Source organism: Oncorhynchus mykiss, chromosome 26, assembly GCF_057628025.1.
Source record: "Oncorhynchus mykiss isolate SJ-2025 chromosome 26, ASM5762802v1, whole genome shotgun sequence".
In the NCBI taxonomy this organism is placed as follows: Eukaryota; Metazoa; Chordata; class Actinopteri; order Salmoniformes; family Salmonidae; genus Oncorhynchus; species Oncorhynchus mykiss.
The window spans coordinates 19,701,567-19,724,053 of NC_143047.1; the positions used below are offsets into that span (position 1 = coordinate 19,701,567).

At 40.4% G+C, this 22,487-nt stretch overlaps 3 protein-coding genes and 2 long non-coding RNA genes across 8 annotated transcripts in view; 3 read left to right on the plus strand and 2 right to left on the minus strand.

Annotated features, from left to right (window-relative positions):
• LOC110506550 (protogenin A) overlaps positions 1-3,870 on the plus strand; it is a 39,942-nt gene extending 36,072 nt beyond the window's left edge. Inside the window, exon 19 of the mRNA XM_021586253.3 lies at positions 119-3,870. Coding sequence (XP_021441928.3) covers positions 119-514 — 396 coding nt within the window. The 3' untranslated portion in view covers positions 515-3,870. The remainder of the gene's footprint in view (positions 1-118) is intronic.
• LOC110506552 (uncharacterized) lies at positions 217-5,747 on the minus strand. 2 transcript variants are annotated; one of them, XR_016492272.1, is made up of 4 exons: positions 5,171-5,261; positions 4,882-4,906; positions 4,598-4,769; positions 217-343 (listed from the first exon to the last, which is right to left on the minus strand). It is a non-coding gene; the product is annotated as an uncharacterized LOC110506552 (long non-coding RNA). The 2 variants fall into 2 exon arrangements; XR_016492271.1 differs by lacking the exons at positions 4,882-4,906; positions 5,171-5,261 and adding an exon at positions 5,638-5,747.
• On the plus strand, positions 5,395-10,397 carry LOC110506548 (pygopus homolog 1). 2 transcript variants are annotated; one of them, XM_021586249.3, is made up of 3 exons: positions 5,395-5,554; positions 7,127-7,212; positions 7,498-10,397. In XM_021586249.3, exons 1-3 carry the CDS (start codon positions 5,416-5,418, stop codon positions 8,686-8,688), a joined length of 1,416 nt encoding a protein of 471 aa, XP_021441924.3. In that variant the 5' UTR covers positions 5,395-5,415; the 3' UTR covers positions 8,689-10,397. The 2 variants fall into 2 exon arrangements, with proteins under 2 accessions (XP_021441924.3, XP_021441925.3); XM_021586250.3 differs by having other exon boundaries at positions 5,489-5,660.
• Positions 10,398-14,850: 4,453 nt separating this feature from the next.
• On the plus strand, positions 14,851-18,980 carry dnaaf4 (dynein axonemal assembly factor 4). Its single transcript, XM_021586251.3, has 9 exons — positions 14,851-15,196; positions 15,340-15,487; positions 16,185-16,318; positions 16,397-16,613; positions 16,718-16,863; positions 17,508-17,617; positions 17,707-17,860; positions 17,980-18,085; positions 18,670-18,980. The coding sequence occupies exons 1-9, from the start codon at positions 15,074-15,076 to the stop codon at positions 18,771-18,773; spliced, it is 1,242 nt and encodes a 413-aa protein (XP_021441926.1). The 5' UTR covers positions 14,851-15,073; the 3' UTR covers positions 18,774-18,980.
• On the minus strand, positions 18,754-20,653 carry LOC110506551 (uncharacterized). 2 transcript variants are annotated; one of them, XR_005039663.2, is made up of 3 exons: positions 20,540-20,653; positions 20,137-20,293; positions 18,754-19,483 (listed from the first exon to the last, which is right to left on the minus strand). It is a non-coding gene; the product is annotated as an uncharacterized LOC110506551 (long non-coding RNA). The 2 variants fall into 2 exon arrangements; XR_002470992.3 differs by lacking the exon at positions 20,540-20,653 and having other exon boundaries at positions 20,137-20,449.
• Positions 20,654-22,487: the final 1,834 nt, after the last annotated feature.

Genomic DNA, 22,487 nt, shown 5'->3' on the forward strand with positions numbered 1-22,487 from the left:
ACAAAAGTGTTCAAGTAACATAACATTAATTAAATAGAACACAATAGGAAGTGACCAGCAGCTATTCCTCCTTTTATCAATATGAATTCCCTTCGTTCACCCTTTCTTACTTACTCAGATCCAGAGGAAAAGCCATGGAATCTGCTCGTACCAGCCAGGAGCAACAGTGCTGTGCTACGAGGATGAGTCTCTGTCGTCACCCAACCAGCCCACCTCCCTGCAGGTCCTGTTTGGTCCACCTGGTGACACCGAGGGCTCCTCCAACAGCGACGGCAGCCACGAGACAGGCGACTCGGGCCGTTACTCTCACGACGACACAGAGATGACCAACCGCACTGCGTCTCTGAAAGAGGAGGGGAGTGGGGGATCAGGCTGCAGTCCTGCCCAGGAGAGTGAGGGTGAGCTGGGGGAGCAGTCTCACCTCGACCTGGAGATTGGAGATTCCATGGAGAAATCGTGCAACCATCATCACGATCAGGCCCCAGACAATTCCAAGCCTGCACTTTCTCTCTAGCAGTCTGTGTGACCTATCAATCTCTCAACCCTAAACTCACTCCACTGTTCTAAAAGACAATGAGCAGTTATCCAAAAATCCAGGTCTTTGGAAGAACTGGGCTCTGGTTTGGGTTCTGGTGATTTTTATCAAAGAATCTTCTTCTAGTGAATGTGTACTCATTTTATTTTTATTCTAAATGTTTGTATGTGTTTGAAAGAAATCTCACCCACCATGAATGTTTCACGAGATTGTCAAAAATGTGAAATGTGACTGTTACATTTCTGACATTATTTAAGAGTTTATCACTGGAGCAAAGTGTAGAGTGAGCCCTTCTTTTTCTGATTATCTACCTCAGTTTACCTCTCGGTAAACTCCAACTATATATTTAATGATAATGACTTATACCTGAGTTATGGAAGGGGTCTCTTCGTTTATGGAACAACTAATGCGTCCTGATGGCAATTTGTTTTTACTAGGTCAGACTAGTCCTGTATTCATTTTCCTCCTTGTTTGTAATGAAGTATGGGATTGTAAGGGTACTGCAGATCTCACTTAAAGCTTTGTCGTTTTATTTTTATCACAGGTTAATTGGACTATTTCTCAGGTTACTTGGCTATGGTAGATTAAGGACCAGTACAATTTACTACATAAAATTGCTGAAATTCAGTAATAAGCCAGTATGACACTTTTCAGGTTATCCATAGTAATAATGGTTAAGATTTTTTTGTCAATGTGCAGTTTTCCTTGCAATTCCTGTTTTATACTACCTCTTTTTAAGCATTATTTTGTTGTGTTATTATTCTCCTGAACTCAGGGAACTAGGTTTAGTACATTTTAAAAGCCATGTGTAATGTTCCATGGTTGACTGACAGGGTATCTTCTTAGTGCTGAGCTGTTCGTTGTAGAGGGTAGTTGTCATAGATCTGTTATGAATGTATCTCTAGAACATTGTCAGTTACGGTTCAGAGCCTTGTGATGCCCTACTCACAGGTGGAAAAACCTGTTTGAATTCAGTTGGAATGATGTGTCTGTGGTATGGCAGGCTATCTTTTTGGTTATTTTGGGAAAGAACATACCAAAAATGCTTGTGTCGACGCATTTCAATACAGCAGACCTTAAAAGCTTTATAAATGGCCTTAATGGGGAAAGAGACCCTCAGATGTCGGAGACAAACAGAGGCTCCTATACCAAAGTCCGATCCATCTGAGGTCCAACTCTTTGACACATGGGGATGGGAGAAGTGTGAAGAATGATTGTTGAAAACCAAAAGCGTTAAATCAGTGCGATGGAAGTGAATGAACACCAAGAAAACATTTTATCACTAAAGATATCTATATTTTTATCTACGTTTATGTACTACTGAGTACAGATGAGTTACTTTTTTGTTCTTTAAGTAGTTGATACTTTACCATAGAGTAGAAAAATAAGTTTAGCACTTGTCAGATTAGTTTGATTTGTTGATCACAGCCAATGTGCAGCGGTGACTGATGCTATCATACAAAGTAAGTGTTTGCTCCCTCTGATTGTTTTTGATCTCTCAGTGGGCCCCTGGGAAAATTACAATGAGTTTTTTCTCATGTATTAGACCAAAAATCGAACGCCTTGCACATGTGTGCCCCCTTTCTGTGACCAACTGAGTTGAGATGCGGGTTCTCTCAGAAAGTGCCCCCAGGATTTTGGGCCCTTGATAATGGTTAAAATTACAATAATCAATGTCATGCACACTAACCAAATCACCCTAATATTGGTTTTCTTTAGAGCTTTACTGTTGCAACTAGATGTGTACATTGTAGGGGGAAATTATATGCAGAGCTAAATACAGTATATTATATTGATTCTCATCCTACATTGCAACAGTATTTTCAATCAACGGATTTCCAGCTAATAGGATGACGGTTTGCATGAAGTGTGACACAATCAGTTTTACTTTCTTTTGAATGGCAAACAATGTATACCAAAGAATTCAGTTCACTGTTGCTCATTGGCAAAAGATCCATTTAGACTCATATCTTTGCATGATATTTTCTCATTTTATATGGTTCCAAAAGCTTTATCTCCATTTAGGTTTTGATTACTACTTAATAAATGGGTGTCTATTAGACCACAAACCAAGATGAAAGTTGTACACCGTTAGTGCTTTTAAACGTGCATTGTTTTGTCATTGAAGCAAAAAAGACATTTCTCTACATTCTTTTTAACGTTTTCCTCACTGGAGGAGAAATATATATTATTGTTATTTCTATGGGGTTTCGTATACCCCAGTTGAGAAAGTACCAACTGAATTTAGTTTTTTCCTAGATGCCTAAAATGTATTAATCTTTGATACGAATGTGAATACCCCTTTAAACTGTTGTAGATGAGCATTAGTCTGAAAAGCTGTGTTAAAATGTCAAGTTCATATTGTATATGGAATATTTTAGTTGTTTTTGCTTTTTATTTACATGTGTAATCCTCTGCATTGTTATAATGCCCAGTGACTGCAATCCAGCTCTCTGATAACTAAAAACTGGAATAGACAAGTTATTATTGAGCAGTAACAGTATTGTTCGTCTTTTCAATTGTGATAAAGAGTAACCATAGAGTTCGCATTCTTATATATGTTTTCAGAATCCGAATGTTTGAGAGGGTTCTGCATTCTCGTATTGGTTGTGAATGTCCGATAAGTGATATACCGTCTTCTACCTCAGGTTCCTCTTCCAGCTTTTGATAGAGATGTGATGGATGCTATAGTCAGAGGGGGTCAGTGTTATGCAAGAGATGGAAGAACGAGTGACGCAGATCCAGTCCTGTGTCTCTTTAATTTCAAGAGTTGTGTTCTCTTTTTTTATTTTTCATGTGAATATAAAGGGATAAAGTGGAGCACTTGGTGTGAATCATTATTCTCTGGTGCTCCGAGTCCTCTTTACTTCTGCAGTCACGCTTTTCTGTAAAGGCTGTGCTGATGGCTTTAGCTGCAATGGTGGAGCCCTGTGGGTCATTTACAGTTAAACTCAGGGGAACCCACAGCTGCTTCACAGTTGTAGTGAGAGTAGCTTTGGGACACAACATTGGGAGTCTGTGTAACCAATACACAGACTCGCATTGTTGTGTTTCAAAGTTATAGTAAGAGCAGGCACATGCCTTGAAATTGAATGTACCTTTTGTCATTATTTTGTGTTAATGTTTTGTTTTCCTTTTTTCTGTTTGCTCTTTGATCACACACCAACAGCTTTTCTTGAAGATATTCAGGCAAGCCTTGGTCCTTACTACAACTTTCTTCATGACGAAAATGTTAGCCTACTTGTCCAATTAAAGTTACAAATAAGTTAAACAAATTATTCTCAGAATGACTGATTCTGAGTTTAAATAAAAATAAACAATGTGAACTTTCTTGCACGTATTGGTATGTCTGTCCTCATTGTTACTCTAATACAGTTTAATAGTTTTATAATGATACTCTAATATTTGTTTGTATCTGTAGTTTTTATAATAACCTTCTTTGTAACTCACACATTTGCCATAGTTGATCACACAATGCATATTGCCATGAATTTTTGTTTGCTATTAATTCTTGAAGGTGAACTTGGTGGTCTCCATTGTATCAGCGTGTGGTGCATGGAAGGGACACATGAGGCTTACCTGGAGGGTCCATGTATGTTTCGTGATTTTCGTTATTGTAGCCAATACAGTAAGTTAAAATAAGCCTTTTTATTGATATGGTTTATAGCTCATCAACATCCTTTCCTGCTGACTGAAAGGCAGACGGATGCTATTCTCTTCAATTGTGAACACGGCTTTTGCTACGACAATTGGCCTACATCTATAAATGTATACAGGTGTAGGATCTTAATTTGATCAGCCTGTTGTTGCGGGAAATTTCCTGCACAGCAGAAAATGCAAACTTGCAATGTATTCAAGGTTTAAAAAAGGCTTCTAAAGTTTGTAATTTCTACATTAAAATGTCAGACTTGATTTGCCCTAACAAAAAAGGTATCAACCCTTACAACACTGTCAGTTAATTATAATCCACACAATAATTCACATTGTGAGAAAATAAGTTGATGTTCTGTTTTTCACTCTCCATTTTCACTCGGAAATCAAAATAACAAAACGTACACAGACCCTGGAGTGCACTTGTAAGGTCATGTCCTTTGGTCCATTTTGTGACAATGGTTGTCTTCCCCACCGGACATTTGGGGCCAAAGATTGAAGGCTTCCTCTTGTAGTCAGTTAAAGGCCCCTCTGGCATTATCTTCAGTTATTACAGTCCATCCAATCATTGGTCTTCCCTTATCTGAAAAAGCAGCAATTAATTACTGTTAATGGATGAGAAAAGTCAATACATGGATTGTTTAACCCCATGTGTATGACAGTAGAGCCTCTGTTTGGAGAGATCTGTAACCTACCCAAAAAAATGGTGTCCATATATGGCTGTGAAAAAGAAACAAAAAAATCTATAGTGTAGCCTAAACAACAACTTTATTTTAATTTAGTAAAAAAATATATTTTTGTAAATTCTGTAGCCTATTCCTACAGTAAAAACAACTTTTGAAGTGTGTAGAGAAGTTAGGCCTATTAGGGCTGCAATTCATCATGACTAAGGAGATAACACTTCAGAAAATGAATAGCGCTAAACTCATCCAAAGAGAGTGGTAAGTATGTAATAAACTTCAAATAAACAGTTATTAGACAGACCGATATTGCCACTAAATATCCAAACTGGACTTATTAGCTTCCGCCCCAGTCGAATCATTACATCAGCGGTTCATCACAATACACCGACACTTCTGACGGAGCGGCAGTGCAGACACATTCAACATGCCAATGTGGAGGGGTCTCTGTGCTGTCACACAAAGGTTCCGTTTGTCAAAATCTAATATTAACCGTGCTTTACAAGTTCCAGTCATGTGCCACGTGGAGAAATATGTGACAATGATACAATGTTAACAATAATTTCCCAGCGTGACACAGGATATCATGAAGTTGAATTTGTCTGCTCCTCCCAAACTTTGCAAGCGATTGCTGCAATCCTCGTCACACAGATAGTTGTGATTGCTCCTGGGGGGAGAGAGCGGTCGGGTACTGTTACCTTTTCAGCACAATTATGCAGGTTTAAGTCATGTAAGAAGCTCTGTAATGTCAAAAGAACAGGATAAAGATACCTTCTCGCTCAAAAGAACCCGAGGTAATGCGCGTTTTCGATATTTTTCCCTTCCTGCGCGTGGTATGTTGCTGTCTGTGGGGGCACGACACGCTGCACACAAGTCTCGACCATAATTACGACGTTGAAGGAGCTTATCGGCCTACCTCAAGGCCTTTGAAGTATTGAATGAAACTCCAAATAAATAGACAGCGCTGGCATTTTCAGTTGAAAAAAAAATATCGTAAACTATCCAAATCTAATTTACCTTGCTGACGTGGAAAGTTCAACAAAACTTTCACTATCGGAATGTGTTCGCAAATTTGGAACTGCCACGAAGTTTTTTTTTATGTAGCCAGCTGAGGTTTTCTTATTGCCGTGAACGATATATGAAGTGCATTTAGTTAACAGACTGTCTGTTTTACCTCTGTGGGACAAATTATGTTGCATAAACTGTAGGCCCTATTTATTTATAACAACAAGATATAGGCTACAGAAATTGAAAACATTGATGATCATTCATCACATGCGCCAGTAGTCTACTGTAGGCTATCATGCAAGAGCTAGCCCACTGTTTTGCAATGTATTTATTTTTTATAACAATTACACAAACTAGCCCACCAAAGGAGAAGATTTGGGTGGTTTTAATAGCATTGAAAAACGGTTACATGTTTGACATATTTACAGGGCTGTGTGTATAGGCTAATAGATAAGAGCCCAGTATGACCCCCCCCCCCCCCCCAGACCCAGTAGATAACAGATACCAGGCAAGTATGACCCCAACCCAGTAGATAATAGATACCAGCCATTGTAGTGACATAACAATCCAACACGTCTTTGTGATTGAGCCTTTAAATGTACCTTTGCATCCTTGAGGAGCCTTTTTTGGAGGATGTTGGTTATCGACCGTGTATGAAGACTGGGAGGATGTCAGGAACTCTATAGACCAGGGTTAGGCCCCAAATGGCATCCTATTTGCCTATTTAGTACACTACTTTAAAGGGGTGAGTTACAGAGTTCTACTGTATTGATCTACTGTGGTAATATACCCTGGAGAGGAGGAGAGGCTACTGCTGAGTACTGGTAATTTGGTTCTGGTTACCAAGTATACTGACTATACCATACTTAGGTTACATGAGTTTACAGCTTGCCGCATATCATAGGGGCAACTTGGACAACGTGATAGGGGCAGCAAGCTGCCAAACATTTTAGATTCTTCTCAATGGAGAAGATTGGACCATTCAAATTTGGTTAAACTACATGAAAACAGTGTGCAGCCAGCCTCTCTTATAATTTAATCCTGACACTGCTTGTACATGGACTTCACGAAGGTGTAGGCAATAAGCCATTCATGAGAAAATTAAACAAGTTCTGTGTTGTTCAACATATTGGCATGCCACAAGTAAGTTTTCTATACAATGTCTGTCAGAGTGAAAAGTGTGCCTTGTAGTTTAATGGGAAACCTGCATTTTATATGGCTGTATAACATTTTGTGTGGTTTTCCTTCTCAGGTGGAGATGGTGGGCTTGATGATCTAGGAGGGCCAGGTGTTCTGCTGGATAGCCCAGACAAGAAAAAGTGCAAGTCGAACGCACAGGTCAAATTCAATAGTCTAATTTTCTGAGATTCCCTTTCTTTGTATAGGTCAAAAATCTTGTGGTTTCCAATATTGACCAAACTCATTCAGTCTTGTGGTTTCCAATATTGACCGAACTCATTCAGTCAAACAATGTTATTTCAAGACAAAACTAATATGCTGCTCAATTATTCATCAAACTTTTGAGAAGTTCTCTGAATGGCTGTTGATAGTCAAGTGTTTGATGCTGCTTACATAGTTCTGTAACAACTACCTTTATCATTGCCTTTTCATGTGTGTCCCCAGGCTCCTTTCTTCGCTCCCCTATCGGAGTATGCTCCATCACCAAACCGAAGTGCCGACCACCTAGTGGCTGCTAATCCTTTTGATGACAACTACAACACACCATCTTTCAAGCCTCTGTCCTCTGGGAACCCATATTTTGGCAACCCGCACTACCCTGGCTGCAGTGGCTATGGCCCGCCCAGGATGGACCACCTCATGCCCAATAGGATGCCCTCTTCTTACAGGGGTCCCTACCAGACACGAAACCAGCTCCACCCTTTTGCCCAGACTCAAATGGGCATGGGGTTCAATCGACCCCCCGGCTTTAACTATGGTTACCATGAAAATCCCAATTATGGTAACCATCCACCATTAAACAACAACAACAGTATCATGCCACTTCCACCCAATCAATCTTTCAGACCAGGTCCCCGTGGCAACTTAAATCAGGTGCATCTGCATAATGTGACCCAAAGCACTTCTCCTGACATGGGCCCGAGCTTTAGATCAGCAGTCATCCCAATTGGGAATCCACCTCCCCGACCCGGCATGGACTCTAGTCCCGGTTTTATTCGGCAGCAGCAAAACAACAGCTTTGCCCAGTCCAATACACCCACACCTAAACAGGACATGAGTGAAGTGGTGTCAAGCAAAAGTACATCCCAGAATACATCTCCACGGAAACGAAGCCATGGCTCAGAGGAGATCATGGGTCAGAAAAACTCTGTCGACCTGAAATCAAAGAATAGAGGCGCCCTGGTCTGTCAGGGTGCAAGTCAGCCTAACACCACAGAGAAAATCAACGGCATCATCCATCCCAATAATGATTCCCCACAGTCAGGCAGGCACATGGAGGCAGCCCCCCTGGAGCGGAGTAGAAGCAATGGAGGTGGTGGTGTGGTCATCAATAAGACACTGATGCATCCCAACAGGCCTAGCCACTCCTCCACAGAGCCTGTGTTTCCATGTGGAATATGCCTGAATGAAGTGAATGATGACCAGGAAGCTATCCTGTGTGAGGCCTCATGTCAAAAATGGTTCCACAGGGTTTGTACTGGAATGACTGAGACAGCTTATAACCTGTTGACAGCAGAGGTGTCGGCAGTGTGGGGCTGTGACATCTGCATGGAGGAGAAAGGGGCACAGCTCCATAGAACAAAGGAGATAACAGGGCAGCCAGCAGGGCAGCAGCCAACAGTTAACAGCGAGTGATATGGTCATGAATATGGGCCGTCAGTAACATTATTAATATACTGGTTATACTATTTCCTTTGCTATACTTCCTTTGTTGGTGATTTTTCCTTACGTTTTTACGTAGGGTTTACGAAGGGTTACATTTTTACCATTTTGTTGTTTTATTTGAGATTTGGTACAATTTGGATAGCAGTGTCTGTCCCCTGCTTAGACCGATGCAAGAGCTAGACTGAAGTTCTCTTCCCTATTTTTGGGCAGGTACCATTGGCCATGTTGACCACAATAATGTCATTCTCTTAACAAGGTCTTTACTGTTTCGCTCAACTTTCCTGGCCTATGGTTTATATAAGTTATTATAACATCAGTATGAGTAAGCTATCCGGAAAGGTTAACTGATTGACGGATGCAAACGTATTCAACGTTTTAATCATATTTTTTTCAACTGTTGTTATTGTTTGACAGATTTTGAGCAGTATGATTGTTTCCCAAAACGTTGATAGTCACAGCTGGTGTTCCAAAGCCATACACCTGTACTGTATGCTATACAACCAGAATTGGATCTGATACATTTTTTAGAAATGATTCGATACATGTGGGTCGTTCCACCAATTCGATGCCTTTTGAGGTGTATAACTTGGTGAGTAGAAAAAAAACTTTTGAAAGTAACAGGGTTGAAGATGTCATCTTAAATCAGACGTAAATCACCTTGTGACGGGGAAATGGAAGTTGTGTGTGCAACAGGGAGGGGCAATTGAATGCAAGCGCAAGAAAAAAGTATAAATGTTCCAAAAAAAATGTGCCTGTTTAATCTATCTATGGGTAACAGGGTTAACGTGTTATGCTCGTGTTATGCTCCCACAGAACACCAGAAAATGGCCAAAAAGAGTAGAACCAGCTCACCTGATTTTACAATAGGATTTGACTATTAGATGTTCAATCTTTCTTTTCCTTTTTTTTAAAGGAATCGTTTCACAATATTAAAACAAAAGTTCAGTTCACATAACAGGGTTGACCTTAAAATGAATGGCAGGTTGTTGTTTTTTTACCTTAAAATTATTCACCAATCACATTAAATCATCTTCAAAAAATGACTTTGTCAAAGCAAATAAAATAACTAGGGCTTTACAATGATGGTTTAAACTTGGATAAATCTTAGGGTTTTGTGGGTTAAATTCTTCCTGGAAGTCAGAGTGCACAGAGGAACATGTCAAAATGCAGAATTTTGGCACTTTAGCAAGTCTTCATTCATATAAAAAAATCTGATTTGTTGAATTCTCCATGTGGTCTATATTAAAGGGCACACCTTTGAATATAACAGGCTTTTAAAATTCAATATTGATGCACAATTTCTACGTAAAATACCAAAGGGACGCAAAAGGCACTCATTTTGTGGAACGATCCATGTATGTTTTTTAAACTGTTGATATTGAATGTATTTAGAGCCTTAATGAAGTTACTTTGTAAAACAGTATACAGATTAATCTCATTTAAATTAACCTATTATATAAAAGACATGTATAATGCTCTAAAAATGTTTTTAGTATGTGTGCACTTTGCTTTAATTGTAGTATTTTTGCGCAAACATGATGCATTTAAATCAACAGTTCTTTATATTTTGTTTTCATTTTGGAAAGGTAAAATAATATGATAATTAGTACTAAGAGACATGCTTACTGCATAAAGGGAAAATAAGCTTGGTTCAAAATAAACTTCTTTGTCAAAATATAGTTTCAAGCATGGCTTCCATTTTTGCTAATAGGGAAGGCAGTTTTAGAAGTAGCTTAAAGTAAACTAAATACACTGCTCAAAAAAATAAAGGGAACATTTAAACAACACAATGTAACTCCAAGTCAATCACACTTCTATGAAATCAAACTGTCCACTTAGGAAGCAACACTGATTGACAATAAATGTCACATGCTGTTGTGCAAATGGAATAAACAACAGGTGGAAATTATAGGCAATTAGCAAGACACCCCCAATAAAGGAGTGGTTCTGCAGGTGGTGACTACAGACCACTTCTCAGTTCCTATAATTCCTGGCTGATGTTTTGGTCACTTTTGAATGCTGGCGGTGCTTTCACTCTAGTGGTAGCATGAGACGGAGTCTACAACCCACACAAGTGGCTCAGGTAGTGCAGCTCATCCAGGATGGCACATCAATGCGAGCAGTGGCAAGAAGGTTTGCTGTGTCTGTCAGCGTAGTGTCCAGAGCATGGAGGCGCTACCAGGAGACAGGCCAGTACATCAGGAGACGTGAAGGAGGCCGTAGGAGGGCAACAACCCAGCAGCAGGACCGCTACCTCCGCCTTTGTGCAAGGAGGAGCAGGAGGAGTACTGCCAGAGCCCTGCAAAATGACCTCCAGCAGGCCACAAATGTGCATGTGTCTGCTCAAACGGTCAGAAACAGACTCCATGAGGGTGGTATAAGGGCCCGACATCCACAGGTGGGGGTTGTGCTTACAGCCCAACACTGTGCAGGACATTTGGCATTTGCCAGAGAACACCAAGATTGACAAATTCGCCACTGGCGCCCTGTGCTCTTCACAGATGAAAGCAGGTTCGCACTGAGCACGTGACAGTCTGGAGACACCGTGGAGAACGTTCTGCTGCCTGCAACATCTTCCAGCATGACCGGTTTGGCGGTGGGTCAGTCATGGTGTGGGGTGGCATTTCTTTGGGGGGGCCGCACAGCCCTCCATGTGCTCGCCAGAGGTAGCCATTAGGTACCGAGATGAGATCCTCAGACCCCTTGTGAGACCATATGCTGGTGCGGTTGGCCCTGGGTTCCTCCTAATGCAAGACGATGCTAGACCTCATGTGGCTGGAGTGTGTCAGCAGTTCCTGCAAGAGGAAGGCATTGATGCTATGGACTGGCCCGCACGTTCCCCAGACCTGAATCCAATTGACCACATCTGGGACATCATGTCTCGCTCCATCCACCAACGCCACGTTGCACCACAGACTGTCCAGGAGTTGGCGGATGCTTTAGTCCAGGTCTGGGAGGAGATACCTCAGGAGACCATCCGCCACCTCATCAGGAGCATGCCCAGGTGTTGTAGGGAGGTCATACAGGCACGTGGAGGCCACGCACACTACTGAGCCTCATTTTGACTTGTTTTAAGGACATTACATCAAAGTTGGATCAGCCTGTAGTGTGGTTTTCCACTTTAATTTTGAGTGTGACTCCAGACCTCCATGGGTTGATCAATTTGATTTCCATTGATAATTTGTGTGATTTTGTTGTCAGCACATTCAACTATGTAAAGAAAAAAGTATTTAAATTTTTTTTCATTCATTCATATCTAGGATGTGTTATTTTAGTGTTCCCTTTATTTTTTTGAGCAGTGTATATTTTCAAATTGTTTGCTTTTCTCATGTAGATTTGTCTTATTGTTTAGAGAACTTTTCATTAAATTCAATATTGCAATACTTTGGTGATTCAACTATTTTCAAAATGTAAACTCAAACATTTTGCCCCCTTTTTCAGGACCCTGTCTTTCAAAGATAATTCGTAAAAATCAAAATAACTTCACAGATCTTCATTGTAAAGGGTTTAAACACTGTTTCCCATGCTTGTTCAATGAACCATAAACAATTAATAAACATGCACCTGTGGAATGGTCATTAAGACACTAACAGCTTACAGGCGGTAGGCAATTAAGGTCACAGTTATGAAAACTTAGGACACTAAAGAGGACTTTCTACTGACTCTGAAAAACACCAAAAGAAAGATGCCCAGGGTCCCTGCTCATTTGTGAGAACGTGGCTTAGGCATGCTGCAAAGAGGCATGAGGACTGCAGTTTTGGCCAGGGCAATAAATTGCAATGTCCGTACTGTGACAGCACTACAGGGAGACAGGACGAACAGCTGATCGTCCTCGCAGTGGCAGACCACGTGTAACAATACCTGCTCAGGATCGGTACATCTGAACATCACACCTGCGGGACAGGTACAGGATGGCAACAACAACTGCCAAGTTACACCAGGAACGCACAATCCCTCAATCAGTGCTCAGACTGTCCGAAAAGAGAGTCTGGACTGAGAGCTTATAGGCCTGTTGTAAGGCAGGTCCTCACCAGACATCACCGGCAACAACGTCGCCTATGGGCACAGTCCCACCGTCGCTGGACCAGACAGGATGGTTTTGTCTCACCAGGGGTGATGGTCGGATTCGCGTTTATCGTCAAAGGAATGAGTGTTACACCGAGGCCTGTACTCTGGAGAGGGATCGATTTGAAGGTGGAAGGTCCGTCATGGTCTCGGGTGGTGTGTCACAGCATCATCGGACTGAGCTTGTTGTCATTGCAGGCAATCTCAACGCTGTGTGTTACAGGGAAGACATCCTCCTTCCTCATGTGGTACCCTTTCTGCAGGCTCATCCTGACATGACCCTCCAGCATGACAATGCCACCAGCCATACTGCCTGTTCTGTGTGTGATTTCCTGCAAGACAGGATTGTCAGTGTTCTGCCATGGCCAGTGAAGAGCCCGGATCTCAATCCCATTGAGCACATCTGGGACCTGTTGGATCGGAGGGTGAGGGCTAGGGCCATTCCCCCCTGAAATGTCCGGGAACTTGCAGGTGCCTTGGTGGAAGAGTGGGGTAACATCTCACAGCAAGAACTGGCAAATCTGGTGCAGTCCATGATGAGATGCACTGCAGTACTTAATGCAGCTGGTGGCCACAACAGATACTGACTGTTACTTTTGATTTTGACCCCCCCCTCCCCCCTCCCTTTGTTCAGGGACACATTATTCAATTTCTGTTAGTCACATGTCTGTGGAACTTGTTCAGTTTATGTCTCACAAATATTTACACGTTAAGTTTGCTGAAAATAAACACAGTTGACAGTGAGGGGATGTTTGAGTTTATAATAAATATTTCCTGCCTACTTTCTATGGGAGTACATTGCTCAAGTTAGGCTTCGGCCCATCAGACATAAATGTTGGTAGTTGATATTGTTCAGAGATTCGTTTTCATATGGTCAGTCATTTAAAAACAAAAATCTAAATCTTCTATAAACCAAATCAAAACTACTGATCAAAACTACTCAACAACTTTTTAAACTACTCAATGTGGCATTGTGAATAGTACTGTGCTCAATTTTGTATAATGTAATTGTATCAATGTTTGCTTACTTTTTGATCTGCTACAAACAAGCAGTTTATATTTACTGTTGATTCAGTGCTAACATCAGGATCAACAGCCTTACAATTGTTTTAATACATCATCACTTCTAGATATTTTGCTTAAATACATCAAGTGAAAAAACTGCATTTGTATGTTGTTGACTGTTAATTTATTAGCCGTTTGTGACGAGGCTGAATATTGTGATCAAAATATTGATAATGTTAATAGGAATAATATATTATTACCCCATTCCTAATGAATTGAGAATGGTTAAATTTAACACAAAAATGGTCATGTACCAAAATTTTATTTCATAAGTACATTCCTTACAGAACAACAACTCCACTTACATATCTCGTTGTTTGCAAAGTGCAGTTAGCTTGATTTTCAAGCTCATTTTTTCGTATTAGATGATTGACACCAGATGCCTTATTTTCTTGACATTTTCAAATGTTGTTTATTAGTAAATGTAATGTATGAATAACCTGTATGTTCATTGTACATGCACATTAAGTATTTGTATTTTCCCACAACGATTGGCCACCAAAAAGGATATAATTTTCAAATGAGCACCTGATTATATTACCTTTAGGATATTGAATGTACCGGTACATGATCTCAAATGTTAATTTCACTCATAGTTACAACAATTTGATTATGGTTTTATGAAAATTGTGCAGAGGTATAAAAAAAATGGCAAACAGGGCTCAATTGTGAGGTCTGGTAATAGATTAGATATGAGCCTCTGTAACATGAACAATATGGTTTCATTTCTTCAATGACCTAAAGCTTCATTTGTTCATTTGTTTTGTATTCTGTTCTTTATAATGAATGTATGCACTAATATTACAAATGCCACAAACTCTTTTTCTAAATTAACAAAGATTTTATTGCAAAACTTATTTTAATAAATACAACTTTGAAATTGTGTCTTCGCTTTCATGTGTGAAAATGTTGGGCTCTCAGATTTACACCTTCAAAACAGACCTTAAAAAAATAGCCCATTAGAGCACTAGGAACACGACATCAGAACATTTAGAACTGTCAGATATTCTTTGCTTCAACCTCTCAAGTCCAGCTGGGCTCTAGGATCTGAAAGCAGGTTGGCCTGGCAGTGGCCCTTTAACAGGAGATCAACTTTGAAACAGGAAGTACACCAATCGTTCGCGGAAACAACTTTACTTCTTCCTTGGCAACTGCCAAAGTTGTAGCTACCACCACACACTCACAGCAATTTAGCAAATCAAAGTTAACTATAAATTGGTTTGAAATGCCTTTGATTGTCAAAGATTACACATGGACACAGACAGAAACGATTGTTTACATAAATGTACCATTAAAAGGAGTAAAGGTTGGGAAAGTAGATATCTTTTCCACAGACGAATATCTGAAGGTAAAGGTTTTTTGGAAACTAGTGCCTACCTAAATGCAGTAGTAGATGGACAATTGCTTTGGTAATCAGTTTGCTTTGGTTTGCCTCCTTCATTTGAGGTACATTTCCCCACCATTTTTATTTGATTTGCCTCCTTCATTTAGGTACATTTCCCCCCGTTTTTATTTGAAGCCTTCCTGTCTGAGCCGATAGATGATGACAAAAGCACAGCAAAAATTGGAAATGGAGTTGCAGTTTTCACATTGCAGAAAAAGGAGGAGAGACTGTGGGAGCACCTTGTGATTAATAACAGTAAGTCATTAGCTAACAGCAATATAGATATGAGTCTAATTAGCTATGTAAGCGATAATCGACGAGGGGCTATGTATTTGAAAATATTAAATGACATGGAAGACGCGCTAGCAGAGTGAAATAAACCTTCCATGGAGTTGTATTATTTTCCAGAGAACGCATTGAGAGCCCCAAGTTGATATCCCTTTTATACCATGGCTATACTTTTGCTGGAAATGTGTTCAACATCCACTTAAGTAGCTAGCAAGTTTACTAGATAGGCTAGCTACAGTAGTTGTCTTGGTAACTAAACAAACAGACTTGCTAGTTTAGCTAACCAAACCATCAGTCCTAGCATGCTATTATTGAAATCGAATTCAGCAATGCCAATAATGTTTTCAATTCTACTTTTACTCTCAAAAGCAGCTCAAAACATAGAACTTGTAAGAATGAACTAAAGCCATTGAATTCTACCTTGCTGAGATACCGTGTGCCTTATAGGGAAATAATGCACGCTCTAGAATGCCCTTAAAGCCAAACAGAAACAACTATTCAACAACGCCATGGACATGGGTATAAAGTAGCTGCAATACATTATGCAGAGTAGTCACAGTATTTGACAACTTCATTGTATGTATTACATTTGTCCCTGATTGGTATTATTACACAAAGAAGATATTATAAGGCTCTTGTTAGTGTATGTGTTTATCTGTTTTAGATGACAAAGACAAATCGAGAGAGATCAGGGAAAGAGCACTCTTGAAAGCCCAGGCAAAGCTTGCTGCTGAGTCGAAAGCCAAAGCCACGAAAACACAAGAAGAAAGAAAATATGCACTGGAGACCATGATGAAGGTGATACATTTGTAAAATATATTCTCTGAAATTTGTGCTAAGAATACATCTTAATTTTCAGTTATTTTATATTTTCAGCTTGAAGAAGAGGGGAGAGCCAAGATCCAGAAAATGAAGGATGATGAATGTGAGAAAGCAACAGTACAGTTGGAGGCATGGAAACTGAAGCAGAGGCAAATAGCAGAGGAGGAGGCCCAACTAAAGCTACAAAGTCAGAGAATCAAGGTTGACAAACAAAGCAAATCAGAAAAGATGCATGTACCCAGAACATCAGACCAATGCAAGGTCAAGCATGGTAAATAAAACTCTGGTACAATCTAATTGTACACTCTGCAATCATAAGTTTGTTGATTGGTTGAGTATTCCGTAATGAATATCATCTGCTTGTTTCTTACATAGATCAGAAAAACCGTGTTCAATCAATCAGCAAGAAAAAACAGGTGGATTTGCCAGCTCCAAGATCCACAGGCAACATTCAAATCAAGTTCACACCACGAGTGTTTCCCACGGCTCTACGAGAATCAAGAGTACCAGAGGAGGAAGAGGTGTAAACTCATTTTTCCCTTTCCACTTTCAAGTATTAACCAGTTTTTTTCATCAGAGAATCTTTGGAACTGTGGTTTATTAAAGAGCAATTCCGCAACTTTTTGACCTCATATCCATTATCTGCAGCACCATACCAGTGTCTACATACTGTATGTTAAAACAGCACGTTTCTATGATCTGTGGTTAAAAAGATAAGAACTGTCCTAAAAATGATTCTCTGTGACATCACAGGGTAGGATTAAAAGCCAGAAAAACTGATTTTCAAAACCTGCACAGAGTTTCTTGCCAGAGGGAAGGTATATTCTTTCTCCCCACGTCACTGGGAATTGCAGTGTTTGAAAATCACTGTTTTTAAAATGTTTTCACTTTTGATTATGACGTTGGGTAGAACATTTTAACTTAAACGCGCCATTTTCACATATGTAAATGCTGGTATTCTGCCGGAGACAATGAAAAGTGGTGGAATTTCCCTTTAAGTATGGGTATTGATTGCTTTGTCTTTACTTTAAGCTATGGGCACGGGATGTGTTTGTCCATTCTCAGTTCCATATTGGGAGGTAGCATCATGTTGTGTTTCATTAAAAAACAAAAAAAACATTTTATCAAGCCAACCCAATCATATGAATGTGTTATTTTGGAACAGTGGCTTCAGAAGCAGGCCGAGGCCAGAAGGGCAATAAATGTAAACCTGGCAGAGCTGAAGGACCTGACAGAAGAAGAGCGGAACCCTGACTGGTTAAAGGAGAAAGGAGAGTAAGTAGGCTAATCTTGTCAAAATCAGTGATTATAAGAACAATGAAGCATAGCGTTAATATTAAATGTCTTCCCTCCATGTTTTTCAGCAAATTGTTTGCAACAGGTAACTACTTGGCTGCGATCAATGCTTACAGCCTTGCCATAAAGCTTAACAGAAAGATTCCTGCCATGTATTCAAACCGTGCTGCTTGTCACTTGAAACTAAGGAATCTTCATAAAGCTATTGAGGATTCCTCTTGGGTCAGTATTCATCTTCCTTGTGTAAATGTTTCCTTTTACTCAACAGCATTGGTAAAAGAGATTGTTGTATAGAACATGACATTACAATGTTTCTTCATACACACAATCTTTCATTGCAGGCACTTGATCTGTTGACGCCACCTGTGGCTGGCAATGCAGGTGCCAGAACAAGAGCTCATGTAAGACGAGGCACAGCTTTTTGTGAACTGGAGCTCTATACTGAAGGTCTGTGCAACATCAACTTGGGCATTTCTCAAGCTTTATGGCTCCCCTTTTGCACGTTCTATTTTAGTTTTAGACCTCATTGTTATTCATACTTGGACAAGTGAAATGCAGAAGAGAATACTTTGCACAATACACTGCATCTCAGTGCTAGAGGTGTCACTACAGACACCCTGGTTCGAATCCAGGCTGTATCACAACCAGCCAGGATTGGGAGTCCAATAGGGCGGTGCACAATTGGCCCAGCGTTGTCCGGGTTTGGCCGGTGTAGGCTGTAATTGTAAATAAGAATGTTATTAACTGACTTGCCTAGTTAAATAAAATAAAAACAATGTAAAGATTATGTACTGTAGCTCCAGAGATGGGTGTTTTGTACTTTACCCTCTAACACCGACCTCTGCTGGCTAAAAAGTTGATTATTTAGTTTGTTCTGCCCCGAATGACAAGCCGTCTGGCCTTGTGACTGAAATAATGCAGCTGTGGATATCCTAGGCTAGGAAGTAGGGATAGCTGGTTAAGCAGCCTATGCCTACCATGGCCGGTGCAGTCAGCTAAACTTTTTTTCTCTCTTGGAAATATTTTTATAGGTCTTCAAGATTACCAGGCTGCTTTGACAATTGATCCTCAAAATGAAACTCTACAAGCTGACACACACAAAATCAGACAAATCATCCAAGGGAGTGCACCCTGACCTGAATGATATTTTTTAATACATTCATATATATTTTTGCAATGAGAAACTACAATGAATGCTGATAGCCCACCTGTTCAGTGTAGCCTAATGTGTTTATAGTGATACAATAAAAAAGTCAAACATTGTAACTTGCTTTACGTAACCAGCTATTAGTGTGTTTCTGTATGTCACAAATAACATAAGTGCAAGTAAAACTATGCTTTACTTTGTGTGTAAGTAGAATGATACAACATGCATATTGTAGAACTTAAATGTACAGCAAAAATGCATTTTCAGGACACCAATCATTGTCAATGGAGTGAAGGTCCACCAGGTAGTTTAATCAACACCAAGACAATGTTACCATGTCAATCAAATCAGATAGTGTTTTGCAAATTAGGGCAGTCATATACCCTGCTTCGATCAAGACTTGTATTGAAGGAGTTGTCACGTAACATCCCACAGTTCCCAAGGTCTTCTGTGAATCTTTGTGAAAGTGGGTGGTAGGTACATGGTGATGATTCAAATGTTGGAGGACTAATGCCATAGTCACTTGAGGTGGTCTTGTAGAAGGGGCTTTGAGGCTTTGCCCATGGCACAGGAGAATTGTTGTTAACCACTGGGGTCATCATACATGAGAAAACAGGATTCCCAGGGTTTGCACACAGGGCTCTGCTTTGTTCCTGCTGTTGAGGAGCCGACATTGTTGCCAAGGCCTACCAGTCTACCTAGAATGTCAGGTGATAACAAAAAAATATATCAAATAGTTCAGGGTTTCCCAAACTCGATTTTCGCAAAATATAAAAGATGATGGATACTGACAAGATACTGGTCTCTCCGCCCTAACAATGGGAGTCGTTGTCCAAAAAGCAGCAGGCCTATCCTTTTTTTTTATTATTGGTTGATACATCTCATTTTAATACTTAAAAAAAAAAATGTAATATGAGGGTTGTTGACGTCAACCGACTGTAATTCAATTGAGAGATGTTATGCCAATGTAGCAAATAAGCCATACATTTTTTGTTGTTGACAAAACTCGACACTCATTATACAAAATCTCCTTGCCTGGTGGGCGACAGACTTTCAGCCGAGTTGGGCCTAGCTATCTCTTTGCGTCTTCCTCTCTGAATATCAACATGCCTTATGACTGCTTTTCCTAAACTCGGTTCTGGGCCCTTCCCCCTTGGTGCACGTTATTGTTCTAGCACACAGCTGATTCAAATAATCAAAACTTGATGAGTTGGTTGTTTGAATCAGCTGTGTAGTGCTAGGGCAAAAACCAAAAGACCCAGGGGGCCCCAGGACAGAGTTTGGGAAACCTTGTTATTTGAAACGCTACAAGGTTCAGACAAACTTTGTAAACTCCTAAAGTAAGACTTACCTTGATAGTTGGTTGGTGAGGACAGACCTCTGTCGTGGATTCAGGATGTTGGTTACCGTAGCTACCCTCCTTTGCGACGGTTTTGACGCGACAGTTGATGTAGATGTACTAGATCGGAAGGATCATCCTCCTTGCTTCATATCTCTTCATTCTAAGCCTTGTGTGTATTATTATACAAACCTTACATAAAGTTGGGCGTATTGAATAAAGACAACCCACTGACATATAATCATTGCAGTAGACTAAAATCATGAGTTTAGTATGTTGGTTTACATCTACCCATGTATTTCTCAGTTGATCAATCACGTGATCCAGAGACCATAGTATACTGGGAGCTGTAGTTTCCAACTTTGGCAAACGACGTGCTCACTTCACGCAAACTCATAATTAAAACTAAACTTACCCCTCATTACGTTACACGTTCTTCAGCTTCGCAAAGGTCTGTTGTTATTAGCGTCATGACAGCAACATTCGCGTCCCGGTGGCAGCATTAAGACTTCCAGTTTTCAAGTTATTCCTTCAAAACAAAAGTCTGAGGTAAACGCTATCTGTATGATTTTTTTTCAGCTTTGCATAGCCATAGTGTATCACGTCAAAATTGTTATCATAACTACACCAGGGAAAATCTGAACCAAAGAGAATTACTACTCTATAAGATAAAGAATATGTTTTAATATGTAATTGTATAGGACTGGTTCTATGCTTTTTCTTGGTTCTTACAGATCCTATCATGGTTTCAATTTATTTTTCAATTTCAATTTCCTGGATGATTATATGGCCTTGTGGCTTATAGCCTCATGTGTCTTGTCTTAGTAGCACCCTTTAGTGGCTTAAAGCCTCGTGTTTTTTCCTGAACTCAGCAAAAAAATAAGTTTCCCCTTTTCAGGACCCTGTCTTTCAAAGTTAATAAAAATCCAAAAATAACTTCACAGATCTTCATTGTAAAGGATTTAAACACTGTTTCCCATGCTTGTTCAATGAACCATAAACATTTTAAGAACATGCACCTGTGGAATGGTCATTAAGACACTAACAGCTTACAGGCGGTAGGCAATTAAGGTCACAGTTTTGAAAATGTAGGACACTAAAGAGGCCTTTCTACTTACTCTGAAAAACACCAAAAGAAAGATGCCCAGGGTCCCTGCTCAACTGCTTGAACATGCTGCAAGGAGGCATGAGGACTGCAGATGTGGCTAGGACAATAAATTGCAACGTCCGTACTGCGAGACGCCTAAGACAGCGCTACAGGGAGACAGGACGGACAGCTGATCGTCCTCGCAGTGGCAGACCACGTGTAACTACACCTGCACAGGATCAGCACATCCGAACATCCCACCTGCGGGACAGATACAGGATTGAAACAACAACTACCCGAGTTATACCAGGTACGCACAATCCCTCCATCAGTGCTCAGACTGTGACTCATCCTGACATGACCCTCCAGCATGACAATGCCACCAGCCATACTGCTCATTCTGTGCGTAATTTCCTGCAGGACAGGAATGTCAGTGTTCTGCCATGGAGAGCCCGGATCTCGATCCCATTGAGCACATCTGAGACCTGTTGGATCGGAGGGTGAGGGCTAGGGCCATTACCCCCAGAAATGTCCGGGAACTTGCATGTGCCTTGGTGGAAGAGTGGGGTAACATCTCACAGCAAGACCTGGCAAATCTGGTGCAGTCCATTAGGAGGAGATGCACTGCAGTACTTAAAGCAGCTGGTGGCCACACCAGATACTGACTGTTACTTTTAATTTTGACCCCCTTTTGTTCAGGGACACATTATTCTATTTCCGTCAGTCACATGTCTGTAAAACTTGTTCAGTTTATGTCTCAGTTGTTGAATCTTGTTTTGTTCATATAAATATTTACACATGTTAAGTTTGCTGAAAATAAACGCAGTTGACAGTGAGGACATTTCTTTTGTTGCTTAGTTTAGTTCTGTGAAACCATAACGCTATGTGTTGTACCCAGCAGTTGTCTTATCTTTTGCTAATAAATACAAATGATTTGGTAATTCAGTTTGACTATTTACCCATGCAACAGAACATAGCCAGCAATGCAGTTCTCTGTATATGGAATACATATTGGACTGTATCACTGTAGAGGAAAACATTTACTGTCTCAGCTAAGGTGAGGTGCAAAAGTCTCAGTAGGTTCTCTACTAACCAAATACTGTACCTACCATTCCTCTCCAAATGGACCCTCTTCCATTCATCACGAGTCAATGAAAACACACCATTATTTAGAGTGGTATGCCAAAACCATCCAAAGTTTGTCTCATCTCACAAAACACATTTCAGTGTATCCCTGCTTATTTATACATCAACCGACCTCTCCAGTTACATGCTT

What these genes read in the sequence shown, in the direction of transcription:
- LOC110506548 (XM_021586249.3), top strand. Translation starts at nt 5,416, where the DNA reads ATGTTAACAATAATTTCCCAGCGTGACACAGGATATCATGAAGTTGAA. An exon ending in TGGGGGGAGAGAGCGGTCGG is followed by an intron (nt 5,555 to 7,126) that starts GTACTGTTACCT and finishes TTTCCTTCTCAG; the next exon opens with GTGGAGATGGTGGGCTTGAT. An exon ending in AGTGCAAGTCGAACGCACAG is followed by an intron (nt 7,213 to 7,497) that starts GTCAAATTCAAT and finishes GTGTGTCCCCAG; the next exon opens with GCTCCTTTCTTCGCTCCCCT.
- dnaaf4 (XM_021586251.3), top strand. Translation starts at nt 15,074, where the DNA reads ATGCCTTTGATTGTCAAAGATTACACATGGACACAGACAGAAACGATT. An exon ending in CCAATGCAAGGTCAAGCATG is followed by an intron (nt 16,614 to 16,717) that starts GTAAATAAAACT and finishes TTTCTTACATAG; the next exon opens with ATCAGAAAAACCGTGTTCAA. An exon ending in GAGTACCAGAGGAGGAAGAG is followed by an intron (nt 16,864 to 17,507) that starts GTGTAAACTCAT and finishes ATTTTGGAACAG; the next exon opens with TGGCTTCAGAAGCAGGCCGA.